The sequence below is a fragment of the Lepidochelys kempii genome, chromosome 1 (assembly GCF_965140285.1).
Source record: "Lepidochelys kempii isolate rLepKem1 chromosome 1, rLepKem1.hap1, whole genome shotgun sequence".
In the NCBI taxonomy this organism is placed as follows: domain Eukaryota; kingdom Metazoa; phylum Chordata; order Testudines; family Cheloniidae; genus Lepidochelys; species Lepidochelys kempii.
Window position 1 is genome coordinate 135,585,042 of NC_136380.1, and position 27,918 is coordinate 135,612,959.

A 27,918-nucleotide genomic window follows, 5' to 3' on the forward strand; every position below is an offset into this window, starting at 1 on the left:
GTGTGAACCCTGAGCTATATTGCTTCAGGAGCTGCAGGACAAACTCCCACCCCCAGAATGCTGTGCTGCGTAGGGTGACAGGGCCATGCCTTACCTTTCTGGAAGTGTCTTGTTATGCCCTAGCGAACACAGGAACTGAAGTTGTAATCTGCTGCTGCTCAAGAGTTCAGTAAGATGGGTGGTCCTTATTCCCTGCTTCCTCCTTCGAGGAACAACCAGACACAACCAATAATATTAGGGACGAGATGTCTTTTAAGGCTTAACTTTTTTCAACGTATATTTACATAGTCTCAATTTGTCATAAACCAACCTTCTCCCATGTACAGAATTTTAATATGTCTTCTCCCAAATACAGAGGGCAACTGCACATCTTGGTGCCCACAATGAACTCTCAACTGACTTCCTGAGTCTTAGTTACACAGAAAAGAAAAAAATATATTTGAATTTCAGTCTCTGACTCCCTAAGGTGGGCCTCTCAGGTTCTGCAGCAGCTCCTGAGTACTCATAGAGCACCAGTCACTACAGTATCAAGGTAGTGCCTACCACAGGCACAGGCTTCCTTCGGGTACTGGGGGTGCTCAACCCCCCGCTCCGTCCCAGGCCCTGCCCCACCCCCACCCCTTCTCCCAAGCGCCCACCTTTTTTCACCCCACCCTGCCACTTCCCACTTAGTTCCCACCCCCAAGTGCACCCTGTCCCCGCTCCTCCCCATTCACCCCCACCCCAGCACCTCCTGCATGTAGCTGAACAGCTGATCACAATGGGCAGAAGGCTCTGTGAGGAGCCGGCTTCCAGTGGGTGCTAAGCATCCACTTATTTTTTTCCATGCTTGCGCCAGCCCTGGAGCACCCATGGAGTCAGCACCACATGACATGACAATGTGAACATTTTAGGTCCAAACATTACATTAAAGCTGTTACAATGCAATCAGAAAAAATCTTCAAGTTTGATTGTAATCTACAACTTCATGACAAAGAGATGCTAAAATATAAGTGTATAGCCACTAGTGTGGCAGAACTTCCTGCACATAAACAAAATGGGGCAAACTCTAGTTTTGGAAACAGGGATATAACTTATGCTGACTTCAGTGAGAGATGTAAGCAGAGGAAGGTAGAATTTGGCTCAGTGTGCTGTACTTGTGCTCCCCTTCTGGCTCTGTAACCGTTGTGCTGGCCTGAGTCAATGATGCTGATGCACAAACAAAAGTGCAGTGACAAGATAAGGTAGGTTATGGACGTAGAAACTGTTTTTTTTTTTTTTTAACAAGAGCAATAATGTTATATTTCATCAATAAAGCTACATTTTAGTCACGGGTATTTTTAGTAAAAGTCATGGACAAGTCATGGGCACTAAACAAAAATTCACAGCCTGTGACCTGTCCGTGACTTGTACAATATGCCCTTAACTAAATCTTGTGTGGGGACTGCTCGTGAGTGGGTGGTGCCTGAGAAGCATCGCAGGTGCTCGTGGGCAGGGGGGTCTGAGGGGCACCACGGGTGCTCGGGGGGCGGGCCAGGACCTCTGCTGGTGCCTGGGGTGGGGGATTTGGCAGAGCTAGCAGGCTCCCCACCTGGCTCCTCACAGCTCCCCGGAAGTGGTGACATGTCCCTCCCTCAGCTCCTAGCTCCACACTCTGCCCCCATCCCGAGTGCCGGCTCCGTAGCTCCCATTGACCAGGAACTGTGGCCCATAGGAGCTGTGGGGATGGTATCTACAGGCGGAGGCAGCGTGTGGAACTAGGAGCTGAGGGATGGACATGTCGCTGCTTCCAGGGAGCCCCCCCAAGGTAAGCACTGCCCAGAGCCCTCATCTCCTCCTGCGGCCCAACCCCCAGCCCTGAGCCCCCTCCCACACACACCCAAACTTCTGTTGCTGCTGGGGCGGGCATGGTGGCCCAAGACTGTCCCAGCAGCGGCTGCTGCGGTTGGCCCAGGGGCTGCCCGAGCTGCTCAGGTGGCCCCCGGGCCAGCCGCACTGGCCACTGCAGAAGTCACGGAGGTCCCAGAAAGTCACAGAATCCATGACTTCCATGACAAACTCACAGCCTTACTCATCAACGATGGCAGGCATAGAATTCATTCTACACTAATATTTTACTTTTTGAAAATATATATCCAACACTGAAAAATCTCTCAGCCCCTCCAATCAAAGGGCTGCAATACTATTCAGAATCTAGCTCCTTGGGTTGACCGATCACCTCATCCAATACTCTACACTCTTTTTTTTTTACATATGTTGAAGCACTCATAGAAACAATAACCTATTCTCATCTCCAGAGAAATAAAATAACCAACCAAAAATAAATTTGAAGGCCAAACAGTATCCCACCTACCTACAAATAATGGCCAACATCATGCTCCTCCTTCCCTGGAGACCCCAGGAAAAACAGATGGTATTTGTAATATGACCTTAAAAAAACAAAACCAAAAAACAAAGACAGATTTTGGAACAACTGAATTTGGGAGTGAATTCTGCAGCAGAGGCCTCCTCTCTTTGGAATCCCCTCAGTTAAAGCTTGAAGCCCTCTGCTAATTGCAAAAGTGGCTGTGTGGAAAAATGACAGGGGTGGCTCTCATGTAGATTCATCCCAAGCTATAAATGGATACACAAGTCAAAAATCAAACATTTTAAATTTCGTCTGGAAACAAATAGGCAGCCAGCGCAGATCATGGATCCTGCTAGCGGCATTTTCCCTAATTAATGCCAGGTGACTTCCCACCTTTCATTAAAAGTTTTTTTTTCTACACTCAGACTCTGTGCTTGCGAGACGGGAAGTATTGCCTCTTAGACGCGGCCAGGGATGGTGTGTAATTTTCCCATGTTATTGGATGGAGACTCAAGCCAGTTCTGTGTTGTACTGTTGAAAAGAAATAACTAGATATTGAACCTGACCTTGTTTGCTGCCAACTCCACCTGGCAGAAGAGTTACATAGAAAAGTTGCAATCTCCCGGCCATGAAAGCAAATTGTCCTGATCACTGCTGCTCACATGCTCATCTCACAGCAGCTCAGGTCACAAATTGAGAAATTAAGAAACAAACTAAAGAAATAACTTCCCATTGGCCCCATGTGATAGACCTATGGCATCACCTTTGGGGATAATGAGCAGAAATACTCAGCAAAAAAGGGAGAGATCCAAAGTGCAGCCTCTCACCTAGCTAACCCCCCTATGGGCCACAGGCAAGTCAGCAACATCTCATGACCAATGGTATCAAATGCAGATGATGGATCTTAGAATATCAACAGATGAAATCCTGGCCACATTGAAGTCAATAGGAGCTTTGCCATTGACTTCAGTTGTGCCAGGATTTCACCCTTGATCTTTATCAGATTTTCAGATAAGTTCATCTATCAACGCAGAAAATGCCATCTTTATGCCATTCCATCTCTAAAAAACTCTATGAATTCTCAGTACATGATTTTCAAGTGTTCATTTCTTTTTAAAATAATTATTTTTTTCTAGACCTGCTATTCTGCAATACATTGTTCTGCTATGAGGATTTCAATTTACAAACTAAAGCTGTTTTTGCTGCAGACCCAAAAAGAGTCAATATCTGATAATAGAACAAATTCATTTTTTTCCACCACTATCTAACTCAGAAGTGTCAGGAAGGCTTTTGCTTAAAACTTTTTTTTAAAGGGAACGGAGTTGAGGGAGAGGGGGAGTCACATCTGAGCACAGAACAAACTTGGAAAATTTCAACCTCAGATTGCATGTTTCAGATAGTTATGGATTATATAGGACCAGGTTCTAACAAAACTGTTTTGCAACTTTAACAATAGCATTCACTAGCTAGATCAAATGCTAATTATATTTATTCAGATACCTTGGGGAGAAAGTAAGCATCATCTAAAGTTATAGCAGGGGACTGGAAGTCAAAAGACCTGTATCTCTAATTTTGTCATTGACTGGTTGTATAATCTAACAGCAGTCACACAACCAAATCAAATCCAGGGACCTAAAGTTAGTCTCCTATTGGTACTTAGACACCTAAATGAAAGTAGCCTAATCAAGGACTTTTGAAATATATGCGTTTATCAGCAATGCTAGGTAAGGACTTCTGTGACATCAACATCTTTAGTGGTTTCGATTACTCCATGATTTTAAATAATAGCATTTATAAAGAGTTTGGGGATCTTTCATGACAAAAAGTACTGTAACTAATGTAACATTTTTATTTATTATAAAATTGATTTAAAATCTGAGGTAAAGAAAATAATATCTACCAAATAGAAAGGAAAATGGGAAACATATTTCTTGGACTCTACATTTCAAACAAAGGAAAGGGGACAAAAAAAAGTGGGGGGGACACCATGCACAAAAATATTTATTTTCTTCTAGTCAAATTTCATTTTCCACTAAATATTTTTAGAAGAATGACTGAGCTCAGAAATCCTAATTGTTCAAAATTGATAAGCAAATTAATCTGTGAATTTATTTATAAGCACATGAGGTTCTCTCTTGGAACTACAGGCTTTCGAAACTGCACAATGGAGTTCCCATGAGAGGCATAAGACTCAGTGCTGGCACTGAGTCTAGTTATCAGGGGGAAAAAAGGAACCAGAGGAGCACAGCAGCCATCTATACTGTAGAACCTAATTTAATCATATCCTTCAAGTCTGGGAGACAGAATCAAATCACAGAGACTTTTAATGTCAATGAGCTACTAGCTATTTGCCCTGCAGAATTACAAGGAAACATTAATGATGATAACACTTTATTAATGCCATTAGCTTAACACCTTTTTTAAAAAAATCTTTAAGGTCAATAAGAATTACTTCCTGAATTGCCTGGAGGCAAATTAGATTGAAATTGTTTTCTGTGATTTATGTGTTTTTCATTAAAGATTTCAATCTTCTGTAAAATCTGTACAGAAGTAAAAGCTGTCCATGGTCATTTATTACAGTGACAAAGTGTGGGAGACTAAGAAGTAAAGCCATCGTCCTCTGCATTCACTCAGATATAGTGTCACTGAACCTAGGGAGTGCAAGCAGTTTCAGTACTCACACCACAATTTGCCTAATCATGGTGGAGGTAGCGGAGAAGGAAGCACAGCTAGGTCCCCTGTACTACGTTATTTCCTAGAATGTGATGTTAGTTTAATTCAAGCTAATTTTCTGCTGTCACTTCCAGAAGTACCATCTTCTGGAAGCCACTTTATTCTAAGGTTGGGAAATGACTCCCTCCCCCTGAGGTTCTGAGGTATTTTCCTGTATGGACTTTCTGTATTACTGCCAACCAGGAAAACGTACAAATCAGGAGACAGACATTAACAAAACACGAGGCTGGTATAAAACTCATGAGCTTTATTTAAATCCCATGACTTTGGGAGGGAGGGTCTGTTTTCTAATTTTATAATTCAGGGAAATGTGCACCCTTTCTGTCTGCCTCTGGTACGTGTATGTTCCAAGCTAAAGCACACACACATACTTGTATCTCGGTCCCTCTCACTCCCTCATAGCTTAGTGAAGTAGAACTCTTCATGTATTTCTCCTCAAACTGTTTTTCCTGTCACTGAGAGAGTTGACAAAGCGGAAGAACTCGTAAATCTTTGAGCTTAATGAATTTCAGGTTCTTAGCCATCAAGCAGTGAAACTTGATTTAAACTACCCAGAACTTTAAAAGCTGCCACAGGCTTTAAAACCCTGTAAAGTGTAAAGCCCAGTGATATTTGTCACTGGTGTTATCAAAAATTTACCAGTTTGGGTTCAGAAGGGTTTAGATCAAAATATGTTATTCTGGTTTGTGTGTGTGTTTGTGCACCATTTAAGTTTCACTTTAAATGAAGTTCTACCTTAAAAAGTGAATAATGACATTATAGGGTTCTATAGGCATTTATTTCCATTTCAAATTTGCTCACTTTGCAAGTTAAAATATTTTTTCCGCAGAAGTATGGCCCCCCACAAACTCACCTTGGGATTTGGCAGTCATGCTGGCCTCTTTCTGACTTCTGGATCTGCACACATAATAAAAGTTCTACAGGACAAATTAAAACTTTAGGACAGCTGTACACTGGCTTTAAGACAGGTTGTAGAGGTGTCACTGATGATATACACCTGTACAGTTGTCAGATTATCTGAGTGTATAATTTGGCCTGCACAAATTGTGTTATAGGAGATGGAAAGAAACCAGTTTGACTGTCAGAGCCCAGGGGGAGTTTGTTGGACTAGAAATTAGAAATAAATCAAAATATCGAAATTAGTGAGACGCTATCAATATGGAACCTCAAAATGCCCTTATTACTTAGAAATACATATCTGAATGGTGACTCTAAAAACATCATTGTGGATTCCATGTTTATGTCTCATTGGTTATGTATCAACTTGGAACAATTTTCAAGTAAAATTGTCTTTTCTTCACCCCTCCCCCACCCCACAGTTGGCCCTGCAAATTCAACATGGGAAGTAAATATCAAAATGGGTTTTTTGTGTTTGTGCTTCATCTCAGTAATAAATCGGCCTGCAGATAAAATTTTGCCCTCAGTGATATCTCTCTCTGTAACCCCATAGAAAGCAGCAAGAAAAGGAGTACTTGTGGCACCTTAGAGACTAACCAACTTATTTGAGCATAAGCTTTCATGAGCTACAGCTCACTTCATCGGCTGCATACTGTGGAAAATACAGAGATGTTTGTTTTTATACACACAAATCATGAAAAAATGGGTGTTTATCACAACAAAAGGTTTTCTCTCCCCCAACCCCACTCTCCTGCTGGTAATAGCTTATGTAAAGTGAGGGTGGGGGGAGAGAAAACCTTTTGTAGTGATAAACACCCATTTTTTCATGATTTGTGTGTATAAAAACAAACATCTTCTGTATTTTCCACAGTATGCATCCGATGAAGTGAGCTGTAGCTCACGAAAGCTTATGCTCAAATAAATTGGTTAGTCGCTAAGGTGCCACAAGTCTTCCTTTTCTTTTTACGAATACAGACTAACACGGCTGTTACTCTGAAACCATAGAAAGCAGCATAATTTGACTTGCAAAATCTGTCACTGGGGATGGCACATGAGAAAGACTCTTCATTCAGTGGGTTGAGTTTTCAGGGCTTGAAGATAGAATTGTAATTTGAGTATGTAATCTGCAAGTCATTGCTGTGAATTAGAGATAAAAATTTTCCCTGAAAACTAAGGGTGGGAGGGTGGCTGGGTAGCCTATGGAAAATGTTTCAGTAGAGTTTTTCTTTCCCTCTTTGCTTCACTCTGTCTCTCTCTCTCTCTTTAATACAATCTCTTTCTATTTGTTTTCCACTCTTTCCCACTGTCTGCTTTATTTTTCACTGTTTTATACTGAATTTTTTTTCTTTTTGGTCTCTTTTGTCTAAACAGATTGTGAACCCCTAGTACTGCTTAAGTCTGAGCTGAACTTTCAAACCCATGATGTTCAAGAAAGTTTAGATTACATGGGTGTGACCTTCCCATCTGGTGTTATCTGAACTGGTGATCTGCTAGGTCACTCCAATCCTTGACTCTGGGAGCCAGCTAGAACAGCTGTGCTGTGAGAACCCCCACTCCTAGGCTGTTCACACACAGCCTCTGGCATGTAAGCTGCTCTTTGGATTGTGCAACCAAATGACACTAGCCAATACCTGTGATCCCAGACACAACCCTAGGAACCTCCATCTTGCAGTGTCCAGTTATGCCCACTGGATGCTGCAAGCTTACATGAGTTCGTCAATTTAACAAAGAAATTTATATGTACCAGGCTTGTTATTCCAAGGAGAGTCTCTGGCTTGCTTCAAACCAAATACACTGCTTCAGGTAGAATAAACAAACAAGTTTATTAATTATAAAGATAGATTTGAAGTGATTATAAGTCAAAGCATAACAAGTCAGATTTGGTCAAATGAAATAAAAGCAAAAAACTGATCTTACGACTTTCAAGGCCCTTACAAACTTAGATGCTTCTTACCACAGGCTGGCTGGTTGCTTTTCAGGCAGGCTCTCCCCTTTGATCAGCACTTCAGTCGCTTGGTGTGGTGTCTATAGATGTAGGTGGAAGAGAGAGGAAGAGCATGGCAATCGTCTCTTCCTTTTATCATGTCCTTTCCTCCCTCTTGACTTCCTCCCCTTCAGAGTCAGGTGAGCATTACTGAGTCTCTCCAAGCAAGGTTGAGCAATTCCCCTGGAGTGGCCTCATGCAGGTGAGTCATTGCATGGTAGCTCCCCTGCTGGACAAAGGCTGTTGATGGGTTGTTTGACACCCCGCCCAGGCATTGGTTACTTTCCTTGCTGTTGCCTCTGGGGAGCTAATTCCCCCAACTTATAGCATGGCTGATTCCCCCAATTTATAGCATGTTTTAGTGACAACCATACTACACAATTCTCATAACTTCATATGCATTAATGATATACATATATGGATAGAGAAATGACTTTCAGCAGATCATACCCTTTCTTCTGATACCTTACAAGGCATGCTTTAGATGTAAGATCACAATTATACGAAAATGAGGAATATGGGGGGTACAGCTCGCTCCCTCAAGGTACAGAATGTCACAATGGGCTCTCCCTTTATTAGAGATAGCCCAGGATTTTATCTTCCAGAGTCCCAAATCCACAGTTGTTTTAGACTACAGGGAGTTACAATGCCAGACCATAATATGACAGTGTGACACAAAGGAAATAATTGGACCACTTCATCTTGCTTGGAGATTAATTTTACAAATACTATATTGTATATAGATATTTTTTGCACAAAATAAAATAAAAAATAGTTGAGATAGAGACTGAATATAGTAACTCACACTATCATTAGTAAGTATGACAAGAAGCTTCTCTGGGCTTCCCAACAAACTAAATTAAGTTACTCCTAACATTAATGCTGCATTAAAATTTTGTATATCTTAAATTAAACTGTGTTCTGTGCACAGACCAGAGGCCTGCCTAACACTAATATCAACAACATATACTTTGTATATATAAAATGCCTTTCTTCAGAGGCTCTCAGGGGCTATATAAACCTTTATGCCAAGGGCAAAAGAGAAACAAAAGGTTCCCCTCCTTTTCCTGCTAGATTCTTTATCTACATAAAGATGGAGAGGAGATTGTATCCCCAGTTCATGCATGTGTCTCCATGCGTGGATCTCTCACCTCATCTATATAACAGGCTGCTCAACCATCTCCCCAGCAGCATCCCCCACCTCCCTGGCAACCTTCATTGGCCTCCCTGCTGGTCTAGGATCTGGGAACTGGTAAAAAAAGTAGACAGGCTTGCTGGAGGAATGTGGGGAGAAAAAGAGGAAGGGAAGGGACACATCATCCCCTGCAGTGCCATGGAGATTGGACAAGAAAGGTAACACAGTCTGGGGTGCATTCTCTGTTCTGCATTGTCCCAGGGCAGCCATGCCCAGGGGAGGCCAGGGAAGGTCAGAGATTGGGGCAGAGCTGCCAGGAGCACAAAGCTGTAGAGAGGCCTTGGCCTCCCTATCCTCTCTCACAAAGTCTGGACATAGGTCCCACAGTCTATGCTATGTAGAGCTGGCAGGGGGGAGGGCTGTCAAATTCCACCCCCAACTAAACTATTAGGGAGGAGATGAGGAGATCCTCATGGAGTTTTCTTCCCTGGAACCACTTGGCAAGAGATTTACCGCAGGTGAGCAAGATCTGGCCTATAATAATTCTGTGTGCTTCAGTTTCCAAAAATAGTACATTTGATATTATTTTGGGGAGGTTTCGGAATTACAGAGATCAGTTAAACAAAGCTGCTCACTGAGAGAGCAAATCATATGGCTGACCCTTGGGATTATGTGAGGTAGGCCCAGTCTCTCTCTCGCTCATGGATGTAGTAAGTCACGTAATATGCCACATGACATTTAGCAGGAAGTTTTACATGTACTCCAAAACAAAAGCATGAAATTGAGTTTTGAAATATGTGTCCAACTGTCCAGATATCACAAAGTGCTTTGCTTCCAGTTTCTGTGAAGGATTTATGGGCGTCAAAAGGTTTTGCATGAAGCCTAGCTAGTTTTTCTTTCCTTGTTCATATCAGAATCCAAGCAAATTAGTCTGGTTTTGTAATGAAATGTAAACATAACTTTATTTAAGTAGTCCCTTTCAGTTTAAGAAATTAGTATTGATATTCTGGTAGTGCCCACAATGTGCAATTTATGGTCCACGCATACAGGAAGACACTGTCCCTGTGCTGAAGGGCTCACAACCCAGAATTTAGCCATGACACAATGAGTGAGGGAGAGACAAATAAAGGGAGAGGCTTGGGGGTTGAACAGGATTACAAAAAATAAGATTGTGTGATGACTGGGTGAGTTCCAACCATTGCAGTTTTAATGTGATATTCACATAGCTGAGAGCAGGCCCTGACTAGGCTACTGAGCAACTGTGCTATTATACCATCAGAAACAGGCATTGCAACAATGGAGGAAAAGGGAAACGCCATACAATGGAGGTGAAGAATAACTGGAAAAGAAGATCTACACAGAGGCACAGATCTTCAAAGGTATGTAAGTGCCCAACTCCCATTGAAATCAATGGGAGTTAGGCACTTAAGTACTTTTGAGGGTCTTGGCCAAAACCTTTTGAGTGGTCTGTACGTTTTTTCTATAACTCTTTTCAATTTACCAGAGTCATCGAGGGCCAGATTCTGCTACCCTTACACATACCAAATAGGTTTCAGAGTAACAGCCGTGTTAGTCTGTATTCGCAAAAAGAAAAGGAGTACTTGTGGCACCTTAGAGACTAACCAATTTATTAGAGCATAAGCTTTCGTGAGCTACAGCTCACTTCCTCAGATGCATATCGTGGAAACTGCAGCAGGCTTTATATATACACAGAGAATATGAAACAATACCTACTCCCACCCCACTGTCCTGCTGGTAATAGCTTATCTAAAGTGATCATCAGGTGGGCCATTTCCAGCACAAATCCAGGTTTTCTCACCCCCCACCCCCATACACACACAAACTCACTCTCCTGCTGGTAATAGCTCATCCAAAGTGACCACTCTCCCTACAATGTGCATGGTAATCAAGGTGGGCCATGTCCAGCACAAATCCAGGCTCTCCCCCCCCCCCCCCCCCCGGGACACACACACACACACAAACTCACTCTCCTGCTGGCAATAGCTCATCCAAACTGACCACTCTCCAAGTTTAAATCCAAGTTAAACCAGAACATCTGCGGGGGGGGTAGGAAAAAACAAGAGGAAATAGGCTACCTTGCATAATGACTTAGCCACTCCCAGTCTCTATTTAAGCCTAAATTAATAGTATCCAATTTGCAAATGAATTCCAATTCAGCAGTTTCTCGCTGGAGTCTGGATTTGAAGTTTTTTTGTTTTAAGATAGCGACCTTCATGTCTGTGATTGCGTGACCAGAGAGATTGAAGTGTTCTCCGACTGGTTTATGAATGTTATAATTCTTGACATCTGATTTGTGTCCATTTATTCTTTTACGTAGAGACTGTCCAGTTTGACCAATAAGGAGAGTGAATTTGTGTGGGGGGGTGGAGGGTGAGAAAACCTGGATTTGTGCTGGAAATGGCCCACCTGATGATCACTTTAGATAAGCTATTACCAGCAGGACAGTGGGGTGGGAGTAGGTATTGTTTCATATTCTCTGTGTATATATAAAGCCTGCTGCAGTTTCCACGATATGCATCTGAGGAAGTGAGCTGTAGCTCACGAAAGCTTGTGCTCTAATAAATTGGTTAGTCTCTAAGGTGCCACAAGTACTCCTTTTCTTTTTACATACCAAATAGTAACTTATTTCACAAGCAACCTTGTTGATTTCAACAGAACTCTTCATAGAGTAAGTACTATACAAGGGGAGGGGATGGAAAGGGGTGGAGTGGGAGCAGGGCCTGTGGCAGAGCCAGGGGTTGAGCAGTGAGAACCCGCCTGGCGCATTGGAAAGTTGACGCCTGTAGCTCCAGCCCCGGAGTCTGTGCCTATACTAGGAGCTGCATATAAACTTCTGAAGAGCTGCATGTGGCTCCAGAGCCACAGGTTGACCACCCCTCCTGTACTTGAATTGCTCAGAGAATTTTCCCTTATGTAGTCACTTTTTGTATGGAGTATTTTTTTTTCAAATGAGCTTTTCTTTCACCACAGTGAATGTTTTCTGTATTGCTTTTCCTTTGGGTACTGTACATCTGTGTGGTGGATGATTAGGAAATGATTCCACAGGAATGAATGAACAAGAAAAAAGAAAAGATGTTGATAAATCACAAACCAGATTACATTTTGAGGAAAGAGTGATGAAAAATATGTCTCTTTTCTGTATAAATAATAAATGAATCCTGAGAACATGTCTAGAGATTTCTATGAAGTGGGAATACAAGGCAATAACTTTACATATAAAAATTTTGAGGTCTTTATGAAAATAATAAAGCTCCTCACCTGATTTATTACTGTGTGTCTTATTTACAAGTTATTTTATACGCTAATATTCTTGACAGAGTATCTGTAGGTGTATTAGAGCAGTGTCTCATGAGTAATTTGGGATCAGACTACAATACCAGAAAGCAAACTTAGGTAGGTCTTTTCAAAGGGTCTGCAATGTGACAACCCATAGTAAAAACAAAGACCACTGAGTATGCTATAAAGTTCTTAACTAATTATGTAAAAAAGTACATGCTTTCTTATTCGACTTTTAAAAGGCTTCTTCCCTGAGCATCACACTAAAAGTGAACATTATAGGCAACTGCTCAGCTCGTGCTTATGTAAAACGGGAAATTTTTTTCATTCATTTCTGAAAAATTCAACAAAATCACCACACTTTTTGGTAATCTGAGTTGCATAAAAGAGCCTTGCAGAATTCCGTTCATCCACTCACCTGAGCTAAATAGGACTCTTTCTTTGGTGATTATGACAAATGTATCAACTTTACTATCAACAATCCAAGCTTGTTCTAATTTATTTAAAAGTTTCTTGCCCTTCTGGTCATGGAGAATATCTTGATAGTGTAAAATGAGTATAACCAATGTTGCAGTTGGCTAACTTTCTTCAGCTTTTTCTTCCATTCCTTGTTGTAATAAATTGTATCAGAATGTAAACTGACTTGGAAACTTTACCTTTAGCAATATCAATTATTAACATCCCCTGATTTAATTTTGGTATCATTTCTGCATTTGCTTCAAGCTCCGACTTGTTTTGTACTCACGTTGCATTCATTTATTTTTTATGTTTTTGTTTAGTGTTGTACTTATATGAGAATTGTTTCCCCATTACCTAAATCACTGGCAACATTTATAATAATTATACCAAAAATTTAACATACTGCTAACCAGAGGCACCGACTTTGTGATTTACTGGGGGATGCTCGATCCCCCACTCCATCCCTTTCCCCAAGTCCCCACCCCTGTCCCCACTCCACCCCTGCCCCGTCTTTTCCCACACCGTTCCGCCCCCTCCCTCGAGCGCCCCACCCCTGTTCCTCCCCCGTCCCTCCAGCGCTTCCTGCACGCCGCTAAACAGCTGATCCATGGTAGAGGCAGACGCTGGAGGGGAGGGGGAAGAGCTGATCAGCAGGGCTGCCAGTGGGTGCTAAGCACCCACTATTTTTTTCCATGGGTGTTCCAGTGTTGGATCATATTAAAGAAATTCTGTATTAAAATCATAAATGAGTTTGATTCCCCATAGTTTAAATTCCAGAGTATTACTAATTAAGAGGTCTCTTGGTTTTTGGTACTGTTTCGCTCCCTCTCTGTGTGAAACTTGCAAGATGCTAATTGTGTTCGTAAATCCTAAGACAGAGTCTGTTCTCAAAGCAATACTTTGTAACAACAAAAACAGCACACACAGACTCTCCACTCTTTTGCTGTATTTATCTCGCTTTGTTGACAATTGTGATTAAAATAGAGATAGAGGATGTATATGGATGGATGCTTGGTGTGCATAATAACTGAATGATCAGGGAGGTGCCAGCCTAAGAATCCAGTCTCCATGGGCCGAAGAAGGCATCAAGTGGAAACAACCAGAGGACACCTGGAGGGCAGACTGGAATCCACCCAACAGCCTCAAGGATGGGAGAACCGAAGAACAACACGGAGCCGTCAGGAATGTGCCATCTGCTGATTGATTCAGCAACAGCATGATGAAGCAATTCCCATAGAGTGGCATAGGAAGAAATCCCTATAAAAATGGACTCTAGAAAGTGAGAACTTTGGGGTCTGATTCTGCAAGCCAACTACCAGGAGCGTCTGATGTGCATCTGACAAGGCCCTGCTCCCCGCTCATGTCCAGGCCAGCTGGCCAGTGGCTTGGCATGAGCAACTCTAAGGCTGGTAACTATGATAATAACTTTGCAGAACCTGTGTGTGTGTATGAATGAATGTGTGAATAAATATGAAATTGAATGGAATGTTAAAGCTATAACTAACTGCTTACTATGATTCTTTCTATATTCACAATAAATGTGACATTTTGCCTTTTGCCCTTTAATAAGATCCTGCTGGTTTTTATTTTATTGGTATAACACCAGCCCCGGAGCACCCATGGACTTGGCGCCTATGCTGCTAACAACTATTTTCATCCAAGTTTTGCAGCTGCTCCAGTAAAACAAAATTCAGAATAAACATCTCCAACCAATAGCCAAAACCTGTAAAACATATAATACTCTTTCCCACCAACCTTCTTCAGACAAGAGAATGAAGGCTTGATCACCTCCCGCCCAGGATAAAAATCAGACCCTTAGGGTATGTCTACTCTTCAGTAAAAAAACCTGCAACTAGCCCAGGTCAGCTAACTTGGGCTTATGGGGCTAAAAATTGCAGTGTAGACATTTGGGCTCAGGCTGCAGCCTGGACTCTGAAAAGCCTGCAGAGATACTAATGGAAGGAAGAAAACCCTGTGGGTGGTTAGATTCTCTTCCTCAACTCCTGCACAATGGGTAGTATTTTACCAACACAGAGATCCTGAGATCCACAGGCAGCAGGGCCATCTACAATGAGACTTAATGCCTTCAGACAAGCTGTGGCCTTCTGTCTCTGCACATGCTTCCTGGCAACACTGAAAAGACTTTTCAACCATATAAAGCAAGATGTAGAAAAGTGAGTGCAGTCTCAGATTATTTTAACATGTTGGTGTCTTTCCTAGAGCTGGTCACAAATTTTCTGATGAAAGTTTTCCACTGGAAAATGGTGATTTGGCAGAATCCTGTGGAATATGTCAATTCTGTCAAAATTTCAACAGAAACCAGGCAGGCTGGTTTTCTGCCAGCCTGGGATCTCTGCGCAGCAGGGTCCTCGACTTCCTGAATCCAAAGGTACTTGCCTCCTAGGACTCCCCGACTCCCCAGGCAGCTGCCTCTCCAAGCTGCCCATTTGCCAGACTCCCAGAGCAGTCCAATTTCCTGGCTTCCAAGGCTCCTTACTCCCGCGGCAACTGAGTTAGACTCTATGGGAATTTGGGGAAAAAGCTGAAAACTCCATTTTGGTTCCCTGAAATGAAATTTTTCATAATGATTTTGTTCCAATTAAGCCTATATCCAATTCAAGCAGGGTAAACTCCACCTGTGTAAATCCCTGCTCTCCTTGTCTACACTAAGAGTTTGCAGTCTGCAGCTATGCCAAAGGCCAAAATTGGGGCTAATTCCCAATGTAGTCAAGTCCTTAATGTATATCTGTGTGGTGGGGAAGAAGCAGCATTGCTGGACCTTGTTGTCCTCTGATCCAATGGAAAAGGGAAGGTTTTATTTTAAAATATTTCCAATTTCCTTCTGCTGGTATTTGCAGCCAAAACAATGCAGGATTGTGCCAGCATGTGGCAAACTGAAATGGACTAGAAACTCGCTAAAAACAGAAGATGGCGCAATAAAATATATTATCTCACCCACCACTTCTCTCTAAAAACAAGTGAAACGGGCTAGTTTATTTTCATTCTCCAGACCAAAAGAACTAAGCAATGTCACAAATGGTGGAAAGTAAATGAGATTTTTTTTTCAGTTTTAATAATGTTATTTGCAGAAATAATGTTTTGAATGTAACTTTTAACCTGACAGTTTGCCTCTAAATTACTAATCACTTACAAAGCACCATAAATGGAGGCAGCAGTTTACAAAACAAAAAATTCAAAAATCCTCAAAAGTCATCTTATTGCCAATGCTGAGGATTTTATTGCAAATCTGGTGATAACTAATGTGTTTTTTAAAGCCCAACTCCTAGAATCAAGAGATTGCATGAGAATATCATCTTCCATGAAAAAAGAGAAAAAAAAGTAAGTTTACAGCCCTCCTAATTGCGGAGAAAGTTTTGAAAACATGAAAAGAAAAGGAGTACTAGTGGCACCTTAGAGAATGCAGCCGATGAAGTGAGCTGTAGCTCACGAAAGCTTATGCTCAAATAAATTGGTTAGTCTCCAAGGTGCCACTAGTACTCCTTTTCTTTTTGCGAATACAGACTAACACGGCTGCTACTCTGAAACTTGAAAACATGAAGTGAGTGTACCCTAAAGGCTCAGACAGCTGAAGGCAAATAAAAAGAACCTAAAATGTATTATTTTTGTGTCATGAGACTGGAGGAGCCTGACATGTTTTTGAACATTTGCAGTTGGAAATATTGCTAAAATAACTCACAAGACAACATCTCCATTAAGGCAAGAAATTGAGAACAAGGTACTGAGAATTTGGTGAAACCTCCCTGAGGCTCTTATTCCTTTTAAAATTATTTTATTTTTATTATTTATTATTTTTAATTTGTACTTAAAAACCACTACAGCTCTGGAAAAATTGGATCATCATTTGAAAACAACGAAATTGCCATGCTAGAATATGAAGACGGTAGGGTTACACAGTTATAATTGTAGTGTTGCCAGTTCTTGATATTTTTCTCCACAAATCTCAGAATATTTGATGTTTACCTTTAAAAGCCCCAGTTTCAAGAGAAAAGTGATTAGGTGAAAATCTCTGCTTTCATTAAAACAAAAGAAGAAGAAGAAGAAGAAGTTTCTCGCTTCAGGGTTGGAGAGAAAAGATTGAAAATGTGACCCAAGTGTACCCTCGTAACTCAATACAAATAAAAATGATCCTAATTATTTTTTTATTTTAAATCTCACAAATTTTAAATCAATTTCCATAACTCTGTCTGTGGCATGACTCATGATTTATGAACATTTGGGGTTGGCAATACTGTAAATGTGGAAACCCACAGTAACATTTTGAGTCATTTCTCAGACTATAACAGTTTTATTTTGAGGAAATTTGAAAGAGGAGTGTCACTGCTGACTTACCAGGAAAGGTTTACAAAATGTTGGTTCAAAACAAGTGGAGGTAAAACGGGTGAAAGGGGAAAAAAGCAATAATAGAAAAACAAAAATAGTTTACAGTTTCCTAGAAATAAGATTACATCACAATTATGAGTTCAGCTCTTGAGTTCTCAGGAAAAACTTATCTTCACTATGCTAAATTACTAAAACTCTGTCTTGAAGACAATAACAGGTTTCTCCAGCAATACCTTTCCGCAGCAGAATTACCTATATTGCCCCAGTTCTGCTAGTTGGTAATTGCTAGAACTGTGGTGCCTTAAATTAGCCACAGCTGAACTGACTGGGGTCTACTACCAGCTAATGATCAGGAAATAGGCATCTCTCTTGATCAAGGAAAGAGAAAAATTCTTTTGTCCCACATCAGGTAAGAATCTCTCTGCTTTCAGGGGTTGGGAGAAAGGAGGAACTAGCTAAAATAAAACTTTTTTCATTGAAAGATAGTTTTTTTTCCTATATCCATCTGATGGCTTCTCTACACTACAAAATTAAGTCGACTTAAGTTGACATAAAGCCATCACAGTAATTAAAGCAGTGGTTCACATCCACACTACACTCCTCCTGTTGGCGGTGTGTGTCCTCAACAGGAGTGCTTCCACTGACTGAAGTGGAACATGTGAGGCACTGACAGCTGGAGCCCCTCAGCCCTGGTGTTTATAGCCTGAGCTCTCAACCGGGCACAAGGCTCACAGCTGGCCCCTATCTGCTCCAAGGGCTAACAGCCTGAGCTCTGAGCCCAGCACTTAGCTCACACCTTGGGCTGTCAGCATGGGACAAGGAGGGACAACAGCTGTCAGTACAGGCTCCAGCTGTCAGCCCCTCACGGGTCCGACAGGCAATGTAAGTAATGCAGTGTCTACACAGACACTGCATTGCCCTCACTACATAGATCTAAGCACTATGTCTCTCACGGAGGTGGAGTTATTAAGTCAATGTAGTGAGCAATTTACATTGGTGGGCGCACCACCTTAGTATAGACACTTACATAGTTAGGTCAACGTAAGATGCCTTACGTTGATCTAATTCTGTAGTGTCAACCAGGCCTGAGTGTACTTCTCATTTATATAATTAACACTTTGAATAGGGAAAAGCCAAAAAGGCTCAATTTTGCTCTAAGGCAATGCAAAGCAAATGGTTAAATTAAAGCAGCCCTGACAATACCCTTAGAGTTCTGGTAGTTTTGTGTGGGTCTGTATAGGTGTGCAATTAGTACATCCAGGGAACAGGATAGCCATAATTTGAGTGCAGGGCCGGGAACAGGCCCTTCAGTACTGCTCCTTGTGCATATCATCACCAACAGTAAGTTCCTTAGGTCAGTGGTTCTCAAACTAGGGCCGCTGTTTGTTCAGGGAAAGCCCCTGGCGGGCCGGGCCGATCACAGCTCCCACTGGCAGCAGCAATTTGCCGCTCCAGGCCAATAGGGGCTGCGGGAAGCGGTGCAGGCCGAGCGATGTGCTGGCCGCGCTTCCTGCAGCCCCCATTGGCCTGGAAGGGTGAACTGAGGCCAGTGGGAGCCGCGATCGGCCGAACCTGCAGACGCGGCAGGTAAACAAACCAGCCCGGCCCGCCAGGGGCTTTCCCTGAACAAACCAGGGCCCTAGTTTGAGAACCACTGCGTTAGATAACAGACTATTATGTTTTTAAAACTACCCTTTTTAAACTACCAAAATAGATTTATAATTGAATAAAATTGTAGGTCATTCAAACTCGCAGATACCTGACACTACCAGGTTAAATTATACTATATCTAGATTTTTTTTTTTTTTTACATATTTTTGTTACAAGTAATGCTGTAACCGAAAGATAAACAAACATACTTTTTTCTCTTGTTTACTTCCTGCATTTGAAAGCAATTTGTGTGTATAATCCCTCTGGCCATGTGGGTATTTCACACAGCAGAAGGGGAAAGAGAAATACTTTTTAAGAAACAGAAAATCTGATTATAAACCTAGAAAAACTGGCAGAGTGGTCGGGGCAGGTGCAGCACCTCAGACTACTTCAAACTTTTGTTATTTGTAATGACTAGCTTTTGAGTTGATTGCATCACTCAAAACACAAACCTACAGTGTGGGAGATGTCATTGCACAAGTGGATCCCTCTCATCTGAGCGGGAAGGAGATGCAGGTGGGTAAGGGAATGGTGGCCCTGTCCCCTTGTGTCACCAATGCAGATAAATAATAGCTCCTATGTTCAGGGATGGCAAGAAAGGGAACGATTGTACCATAGCCCCCAAACTATCTGTGATTATAATGACCCCTGGGGCCCCAAATGCCTCTTGCCAGGCCTGTACATTGCTGGCATGAGGCTGCTGCTCCCAAGCGCTCCTCATCTCATGGCCCAAGCTTTGCATGAGATAATGGTGCACTTCACTGCCAGGGCAAAGGCTTGGCCACGTGGTGAGATGACCTGGGCTGGTGCTGAGATCCTGGGTTCACATCCTCCCAGCCCCCCTCTGCTGCCCCCAGGGGACGCTCCTGGGCCCCAAACCCCCCAGACTGTCAGCCAACCTGGCCAGCCCCTCCCCAACTGCCTCCCCGAACCATCACTCTCATTCATAGAGAAGCCCTCTACACCTACATTCCACACAAAGATGGACTACAAGCCGTCAGGAACAGTATCCCCGGTAATGTCATGGCAAACTGGTGGCTGACTTTGTCCTCACCCATAACTATTTCACATTTGGGGAGAATGTATAGCTTCAAGTCAGTGGCACTGCTATGGGTACCCGCATGGCCCCACAGTATGCCAACATTTTTATGGCTGACTTAGAACAACGCTTCCTCAGCTCTCGTCCCCTCATGCCCCTACTCTACTTGCACTAATTGATGCCATCTTCATCGTCTGGACCCATGGAAAAGAAGCCCTTGAGGAATTCCACCATGATTTCAACGATTTCCATCCCACCATCAACCTCAGCCTAGACCAATCCACACAAAAAGCGGTCCATTTCCTGGACACTACTGTGCTCATAAGCGATGGTCACATAAACACCACCCTATACTGGAAACCTACTGACCGCTCTGCCTACCTACAAGCCTCCAGCTTTCATCCAGACCACACCACACAATCCATTGTCTACAGCCAAGCTCTAGGATACAACCGCATTTGCTCCAACCCCTCAGACAGAGACAAACACCTACAGGATCTCTATCAAGCATTCTTACAACTACAATACCCACCTGCTGAAGTGAAGAAACAGATTGACAGAGCCAGAAGAGTACCCAGAAGTCACCTACTACAGGACAGGCCCAACAAAGAAAATAACAGAACGCCACTAGCCATCACCTTCAACCCCCAACTAAAACCTCTCCAACGCATAATCAAGGATCTACAACCTATCAGGAAAAATGATCCCTCACTCTCACAGACCTTAAAAAGAAAAGGAGTACTTGTGGCACCTTAGAGACTAACAAATTTATTTAAGCATAAGCTTTCGTTAGCTCACAGACCTTGGGAGACAGGCCAGTCCTTGCTTACAGACAGCCCCCCAACCTGAAACAAATACTCACCAGCAACCACACACTACACAACAGAACCACTAACCCAGGAACCTATCCTTGCAACAAAGCCCGATGCCAACTCTGTCCACGTATTTATTCAGGGGACACCATCATAGGGCCTAATCACATCAGCCACACCATCAGAGGCTCATTCACTTGCACATCTACCAATGTGATATATGCCAGTGGTCTCCAAACTTTTTTGATAGCGCACCCCCAGGGAAAAAAAATTTTGACGCAGGCGTGCCGCCGAAGAAAAGAAAAGGGAGGGGCCGCTGCAGGTGTGCCGCCGAAGACCGGAACAGTGGAAGGAGCTTCACCTGCTGCTGCAGAATCAAAGGTTGAAGCGCTGCCGCAGGCGTGCCAGCGGTGCTCCTCCTGGTGTGCACCCCCAGGGATCATCTTGCTCACCCCCTGGGGAGCGTGCACCCCTCTTTGGAGACCACTGATATATGCCATCATGTGCCAGCAGTGCCCCTCTGCCATGTACATTGGCCAAACCGGACAGTCTCTAGGTAAATAAATGGAATCATCAGGAATCAGAACGTTCAAAAACCGGTAGGAGAACACTTCAACCTCTCTGGCCACTCAGTAACACATTTAAAGAAGTACTTGTGGCATCTTAGAGACTAACACATTTATTTGAGCATAAGCTCTCGTGAGCTACAGCTTACTTCATTGAGCTGTAGCTCACGAAAGCTCATGCTCAAATAAATGGGTTAGTCTCTAAGGTGCCACAAGTCCTCCTTTTCTTTTTGCGAATACAGACTAACACGGCTGCTACTCTGAAACCAGATTTAAGGGTGGCAATTTTGCAACTGAAAAGCTTCAAAAACAGACTCCAGCGAGAAACTGCGGAGCTTGAATTAATATGCAAACTAGATGCCATTCACTTGGGTTTGACTAGAGACTGGGAGCGGCTGGGTCATTACACATATTGAATCCCTTTCCCCAGGTTAAGTATCCTCACACCTTGTTGTCAACTGCCTAAATGGCCCATCTTGATTGGCACTCCAAACATTTTTTTCCTCCTGCTGATAATAACTCATCTTGATTAATTAGCCTCTTACTCCACCTTTTCATGGTCTCGGTATGCACGTATATAATCTTCTTACTATCGGTTCCATTCCATGCAGCCGACGAAGCGGGCTCCTGTAGCCCAGGGAAGCTTAGGCTCCGATACACTTGATCGTCTCTAAGGTGCCGCAAGGGCTCCTCTCCTCATCCACTGCATGCATCGGACGAGGTGAGCTGTAGCTCAGGAAAGCTTATGCTCAAATAAATGTGTCAGTCTCTGAGAAGAACAGGAGGACTTGTGGCACCTTAGAGACTAACCAATTTATTTGAGCATGAGCTTTGGTGAGCTACAAGGTGCCACGAGTCCTCCTCTTCTCTTTGCGGATACAGACTAACAGGGCTGCTACTCTGGAACCTGTCCTCATCCCAACCGCCCCCATACCCAGCCTCCCACTCACGTGCCCCGCCCCGCCCGCCCCCGCGCCTCTCGCGCCCCGCCCCCCCGCCTCTCGCGCCCCGCCCCCCCGCCTCTCGCGCCCCGCCCCCTCCTCCTGCCGGCGCGCGAGCAGGGGGCGGGCCCGGGCCGCCCTGTTATTTGACCCGCGCGCTCGCTGGCTCTCTCCGCCTCCGCCGGGAGCCTCAGCCCGCGCTCTGCACCCGCCGCCGCCTCCCTCCCTCCCTCCGGCGCGGCCATGCCCAACATCGTGCTCTTCAGCGGCAGCTCGCACCAGGACCTGTCCCAGCGGGTGGCCGAGCGGCTGGGGCTGGAGCTGGGCAAGGTGGTGACCAAGAAATTCAGCAACCAGGAAACCAGGTGACGCGGGCATCGGGGGGGGGGGGGGCGTTAATGAAGCGGGGCCCGCGTTACCTGCTCTCCCCGCCTGCGTGCGTCCCTGGTCCCGCCCCCGCCTTCGGGTTCCAGGCCAGCGCCCAGGGCCTGGTCCCGCCGCTCCCCGGGGCCGCCGGCCCCGGCAAACTGCCCCCCCCCCCGCCCCGCCGAGCCTGCGCCCTGCCCTGGCGCCGCCACCTGAGCCGTGACAGTTGGCAGCCCCCCCGCCCTCCCCCTTGCCGGGCTGCCCCTCCCCCCACATAACGCGCGGAGCGGCCCCGTGGTGAGGTGGGGGGCCACCACCTGTGGGATTGAGGGTCCATGTGTTTCTGTACCAACCCCACACGCTCCCTCCGTGGTGGGAAGCGCGTTATCCAGCCGGCAGGAAGGATGAACCGAAGCCTTATGGCACCGATGAGGCGGCTAAAAATCACACCCTTGCTTAGATCTGTTACAGCGTCTTGATATGTGGGGGAGGGGGGGCAGGGAGGAGAAGAAATTGTATTTAAGAGTTGTGTGTTTTAAGCATTTGAGCTTAAGAGTTGTGTGTTACGCAGTGATGAGGACCCCCTCCCCCCGTTGCTGTGGTGTATAGGTGTCCCCGCCTAAGTGAACATCTGTTCCTCCCAAAAAGAGCCTAGTATTTTTTCGTTATTGGCTGCTGCTTTCTTTTGCTCCGTTCCTTACTTTGTCTCCTGGAAGGATGCTGCTGGCCTTTCTCTAACCTCCCTTTTAGAGGGAAGGCATATGAATGATTCTGCTGTCAACTAGTAGGTAAATTATCTACAGCTGTTAAATTTAACAGTTGAGAGTATGTGGCAGAGAATGCTCTCACTGGAGAACATCATCTTAGGCCTTGTCTACACTGCCACTTTACAGCTCTGCAACTTTCTCGCTTGGGGTCTGAAAAAACACCCCCTGAGGGCTGCAAGTTTGAGTGCTGTAAAGTGGCAGTGTAGATACTCCCCTCATGGGGGTGGGTTTTTTATAGGGCTGGGAGAGCTGTCCCCCAGTGCTGGTGCCGCGACTACACTGCCACTTTAACGTTGCTCGTAAAGGCATACCCTTAGACTCCTGCTGTAAAGTCCTGTTTGATGGATTGTATCTATTATAGTGGATTGTGTGACTAAATAGCTATGAGTTTGCATAGTCTAGTATTCTATGAGGTAGAGCCTGAAGGGACCTCAAAAGGTCATTTAGTCTAGTCCCCTTCTCTGAGGCAGGACCAAGTAAACCTAGACAGTCCCTGACAGATACTTGTCCAATGTGGTCTTAAAACCTTCAATTATGGGGATTCCACAACCTCCCTTGGAAGCCTATTCCAGATCTTAACTACCTATGTCGTTAGGTGTTTTTTGGGTTGTTTTTTGTTCTTTTATACCTAACCTAAACCTTCCTTGTGGCAGATTAAGCATGTTTCTTTTTGTCCTATCTTCAGTGGGCACGGAGAATGATTGCTTGCCGTCCTTTGTACAAGAGCCCTTAATGTATTTGAAGACTGTGATCGGGTCCCCCCTTGTTGTCTTTTCTCAAGACTAAAAGTGCCCAGGTTTTTAACCTTTCATCATAATCAGGTTTTCTAAACCTTTAATCATTTTTGTTGCTCTCCTTTGGACTCTCCAGTTTGTCCACATATTTCCTAAAGTGTGGTGCCTGCAATTGGACCTAGTACTCCAGCTGTGTCCTGACCAGTGCCAACTAGAGTGGGACAGTTCTCTCCCACCTCTTACATAGCTATTCTGGGGTGTATTAAGTGTTCTGTCTCTCCCCCCCCACCCCCCAGTTGCATCATATTGTTGACTTTGTGATCTACCATAACCCCTAGATCCTTTTCATCAGTACATCTGCCTAGCCCAGTGGTCCCCAAAATGTGGGGCATGGAGGAACATTTGGGGGTGTGGTGAGGCCTGGGTGAGCCCCACTGGGGGGCAAGGAGAGACCACTACTGAGACCCGCTCTGCCCCCAGCCGCAGGTCCAGCCCTGGTCTCAGCTAGCAGATCCCGGTCGTGATCCTAGCCGTGGCTCTGCTCTCGGCCATAGCTCCCAGTTTGTGCCCCCCAGGAAAGGTGGGGGGGGGAAGCAGACACAAAAAGTTAGCCAGTTCTTCCACAGTTTATATTTGTGTGTTTGATTTTTTCCTTAAGTGTAGTACTTTACACTTGTTTCTATTGAATTTTTCATTTTGTTGATTTTGGACTAATTCTCCAATTTGTGAAGGTCACTTTGAATTCTAAACCCATCCTTGAAAGTGCTTGCAACCCCACCTATCTTAGTGTCATTCACAAATTTTATGAATATATTCTCCACTCCAGTATCCTAGGCAGTAATGAAAATATTGAATAGTACTGGACTCGGGGCTGACCCCTGTGGGGACCCCGCTTGATACATCCTCCCAGTTTGACAATGGACCGTTGATAACTACTCTTTGAGTATGGTCTTTCAACCAGTTGTGAACCCGCTTTATAGTACAGTAGAACCTCCGTTACAAACACTGGAGTTACAAACTAGGGACTGATTAACCTCACAGCTCATTTGGAACCAGAAATACACAATCAGGTAGCAGCAAAGGTGGGGGGGGGGGTAGCAAATACAGTACGGTACTGTTTTAAATGCAAACTGCTAAAACAATAAAGGGAAAAGTTTTATTGTTTTAAAAAAAAAATTTGACATGGTAAGGAAACTGTTTCTGTGCTTCTTTAATTTAAATTAAGATGTTTAAAAGCAGCATTTTTTTCTGCATATTAAAGTTCAAAGTCAATGTTCAGTTGTAAACTTTTGAAAAACCACCATAACATTTTGTTTAGAGTTACGAACAACCTCCATTCCCGAGGTTCTACTAATTTAATCTAGACCATACTTCCCTACTTTGCTGATGCTAATGTTGTGTGGGGCTGTGTCAAAAGCCTTACTAAAATTACATCTACTTCCACTGTGCCAGTAACCCTGTCAAAGAAGGAAATTAGGTTGGTTTGGCATGTTTAGTTCCTGACAAACCCAATTTGGCTGTTCCTTCTAAGTGCATCCCCATCATCGTATCCGCTCATTATACTCCACACCTGAACATAGCCATTATATGGACAACATACCCCCATATCTCAATGTCTGTACTTTCACCCCCAATCGGGGAGATTGCAGATTATGTATTCCTTACGCCACCCATTCCTAAACACAGATTATCAAGGGGTGCGAAATCTGACCTTATTCCCCGATAACCAGAAACTCCTATGCTTAATCTCTGTACTGTTTTCTTTTTACTTCAACATTATTTTAATAAAATTATTAAATCTTCTCAGTGCTTACAAGCTGATTGTTTGATTACTTGTTCCAGTATCTTTTCCAGTGTTGAAGTTTGGCTAACTGGTCTATAATTCCCTTGGTCCTCTTTGTTCCCCTTTTTAAAGACAGGTAGTGTTTGCCCTTTTTCAGTGCTCTAGTACCTCACCTGTCCTCTGAGTTCTGGGAGATAATGGGTAACAGTTCCAAGATTGCTTTTGTTTAGTTCCATAGGTACTCTAGGATGAATGTCATCAGTCCCTGCTGACTTGAATACATGTAACTTACCTAAATATTCTTTAAACTGTTTAACTATTTTGGCTTGCATTCCTTCCCCTCTTATTGTTATAGTGTTGCGTATCTGGCCACTATTAACGTTTTTCTAGTAAAGTTTGAAGCAAAATAGGCATTAAACTCATCAGTTTTCTTGATGTCATCAGTTAACTCTCCTCGTCTGCTAATTAGGGGGCCTACACTTTCCTTCATCTTTCTCTTGCTCCTAATTTATTAAATAACCTCTTCTTATTGCCCTTTGTGTCCCTTGCAGAGAGTAACTCATTTTGTGCCTTAGCCTTTCTGATTTTGTCCATACATGCTTGTGCTATTCTTTTGTACTCCTTGGCAGTTTGTCCATGTTTTCACTTTTTGTAGGATTCCTTTTTTGATTTTTCAGATCGTTAAAGAGCTCCTGTTGTAACAATATTGGCCTCTTACTATTATTACTCTTTCCTTTGCAACAGGCTAGTTTTCAGTTGTGCCTTTAATATTGTCATCCTGAGAAACTGCCCGCTCTCGATCTCCTTCTTCGCTTAGATTTTCTTCCCATGAGACCTTACCTACCAGTTCTCTGAGTCTGCTTTGTAGGAAACCTTTGGGTTTATTTTCTAAAATGATCATGAGGAAAAGGGAACACTGCTTTCTCATTTTGTATAAACAAAACCTAAATTGTACCAGAAGCATATCTTCCTGAAACTTATTGTATATAACAGTAATCCTCTTTCTGTATTAGTTTTTAGGTTTTGCTAAAATGTGTAAGTAAGTAAATGTGCATTATTACAGAACACATTACACAGAAGTCAATAATTAACCAATTGACTCAATATTAAAATACTCAACCTTATCCCATAAAAGAACCTCAGACTCTTTTCACACAACACTTAGGCAAAAACCTGTTGTCAAGGTTCCTCCCCCACTCTGTACTCTAGGGTACAGATGTGGGGACCTGCATGAAAAACCTCCTAAGCTTATCTTTACCAGCTTAGGTCAAAACTTCCCCAAGGTACAAAATATTCCACCCGTTGTCCTTGGACTGGCTGCTACCACCACCAAACTAATACTGGTTACTGGGGAAGAGCTGTTTGGACGCGTCCTTCCCCCCCAAAATACTTCCCAAAACCTTGCACCCCACTTCCTGGACAAGGTTTGGTAAAAAGCCTCACCAATTTGCCTAGGTGACTACAGACCCAGACCCTTGGATCTTAAGAACAATGAACAATCCTCCCAACACTTGCACCCCCCCTTTCCTGGGAAATTTTGGATAAAAAGCCTCACCAATTTGCATAGGTGACCACAGACCCAAACCCTTGGATCTGAGAACAATGAAAAAGCATTCAGTTTTCTTACAAGAAGACTTTTAATAAAAATAGAAGTAAATAGAAATAAAGAAATCCCCCCCTGTAAAATCAGGATGGTAGATATCTTACAGGGTAATTAGATTCAAAAACATAGAGAACCCCTCTAGGCAAAACCTTAAGTTACAAAAAGGATACACAGACAGAAATAGTCATTCTATTCAGCACAGTTCTTTTCTCAGCCATTTAAAGAAATCATAATCTAACACATACCTAGCTAGATTACTTACTAAAAGTTCTAAAACTCCATTCCTGGTCTATCCCCGGTAAAGACCAGCATACAGACAGACACAGACCCTTTGTTTCTCTCCCTCCTCCCAGCTTCTGAAAGTATCTTGTCTCCTCATTGGTCATTTTGGTCAGGTGCCAGCGAGGTTACCTTTAGCTTCTTAACCCTTTACAGGTGAGGAGCTTTCCCCTGGCCAGGAGGGATTTCAAAGGGGTTTACCCTTC

General features: G+C 43.6%; 1 protein-coding gene and 1 long non-coding RNA gene across 5 annotated transcripts in view; one reads left to right on the forward strand and one right to left on the reverse strand.

Annotated features, from left to right (window-relative positions):
- LOC144930789 (uncharacterized) overlaps positions 1-22,688 on the reverse strand; it is a 36,556-nt gene extending 13,868 nt beyond the window's left edge. The window contains exons 1-4 of one of the 2 annotated variants that reach the window (XR_013636173.1): positions 22,600-22,688; positions 7,911-7,981; positions 2,333-2,408; positions 95-202 (exon numbers count right to left, since the gene is read on the reverse strand). This is a non-coding gene — a long non-coding RNA (uncharacterized LOC144930789). Of the gene's footprint in view, positions 1-94; positions 203-2,332; positions 2,409-7,910; positions 8,327-22,599 lie in introns of those variants that run through there. The other variant, XR_013636172.1, reaches the window with a different exon arrangement.
- PRPS2 (phosphoribosyl pyrophosphate synthetase 2) overlaps positions 22,283-27,918 on the forward strand; it is a 38,771-nt gene continuing 33,135 nt past the window's right edge. For 2 of the 3 annotated variants that reach the window (XM_073354923.2, XM_073354929.2), the window contains exon 1: positions 22,283-22,545. In XM_073354923.2, coding sequence (XP_073211024.1) covers positions 22,424-22,545 — 122 coding nt within the window. In that variant the 5' untranslated portion in view covers positions 22,283-22,423. The remainder of the gene's footprint in view (positions 22,546-27,918) is intronic. The other variant, XM_073354942.2, reaches the window with a different exon arrangement.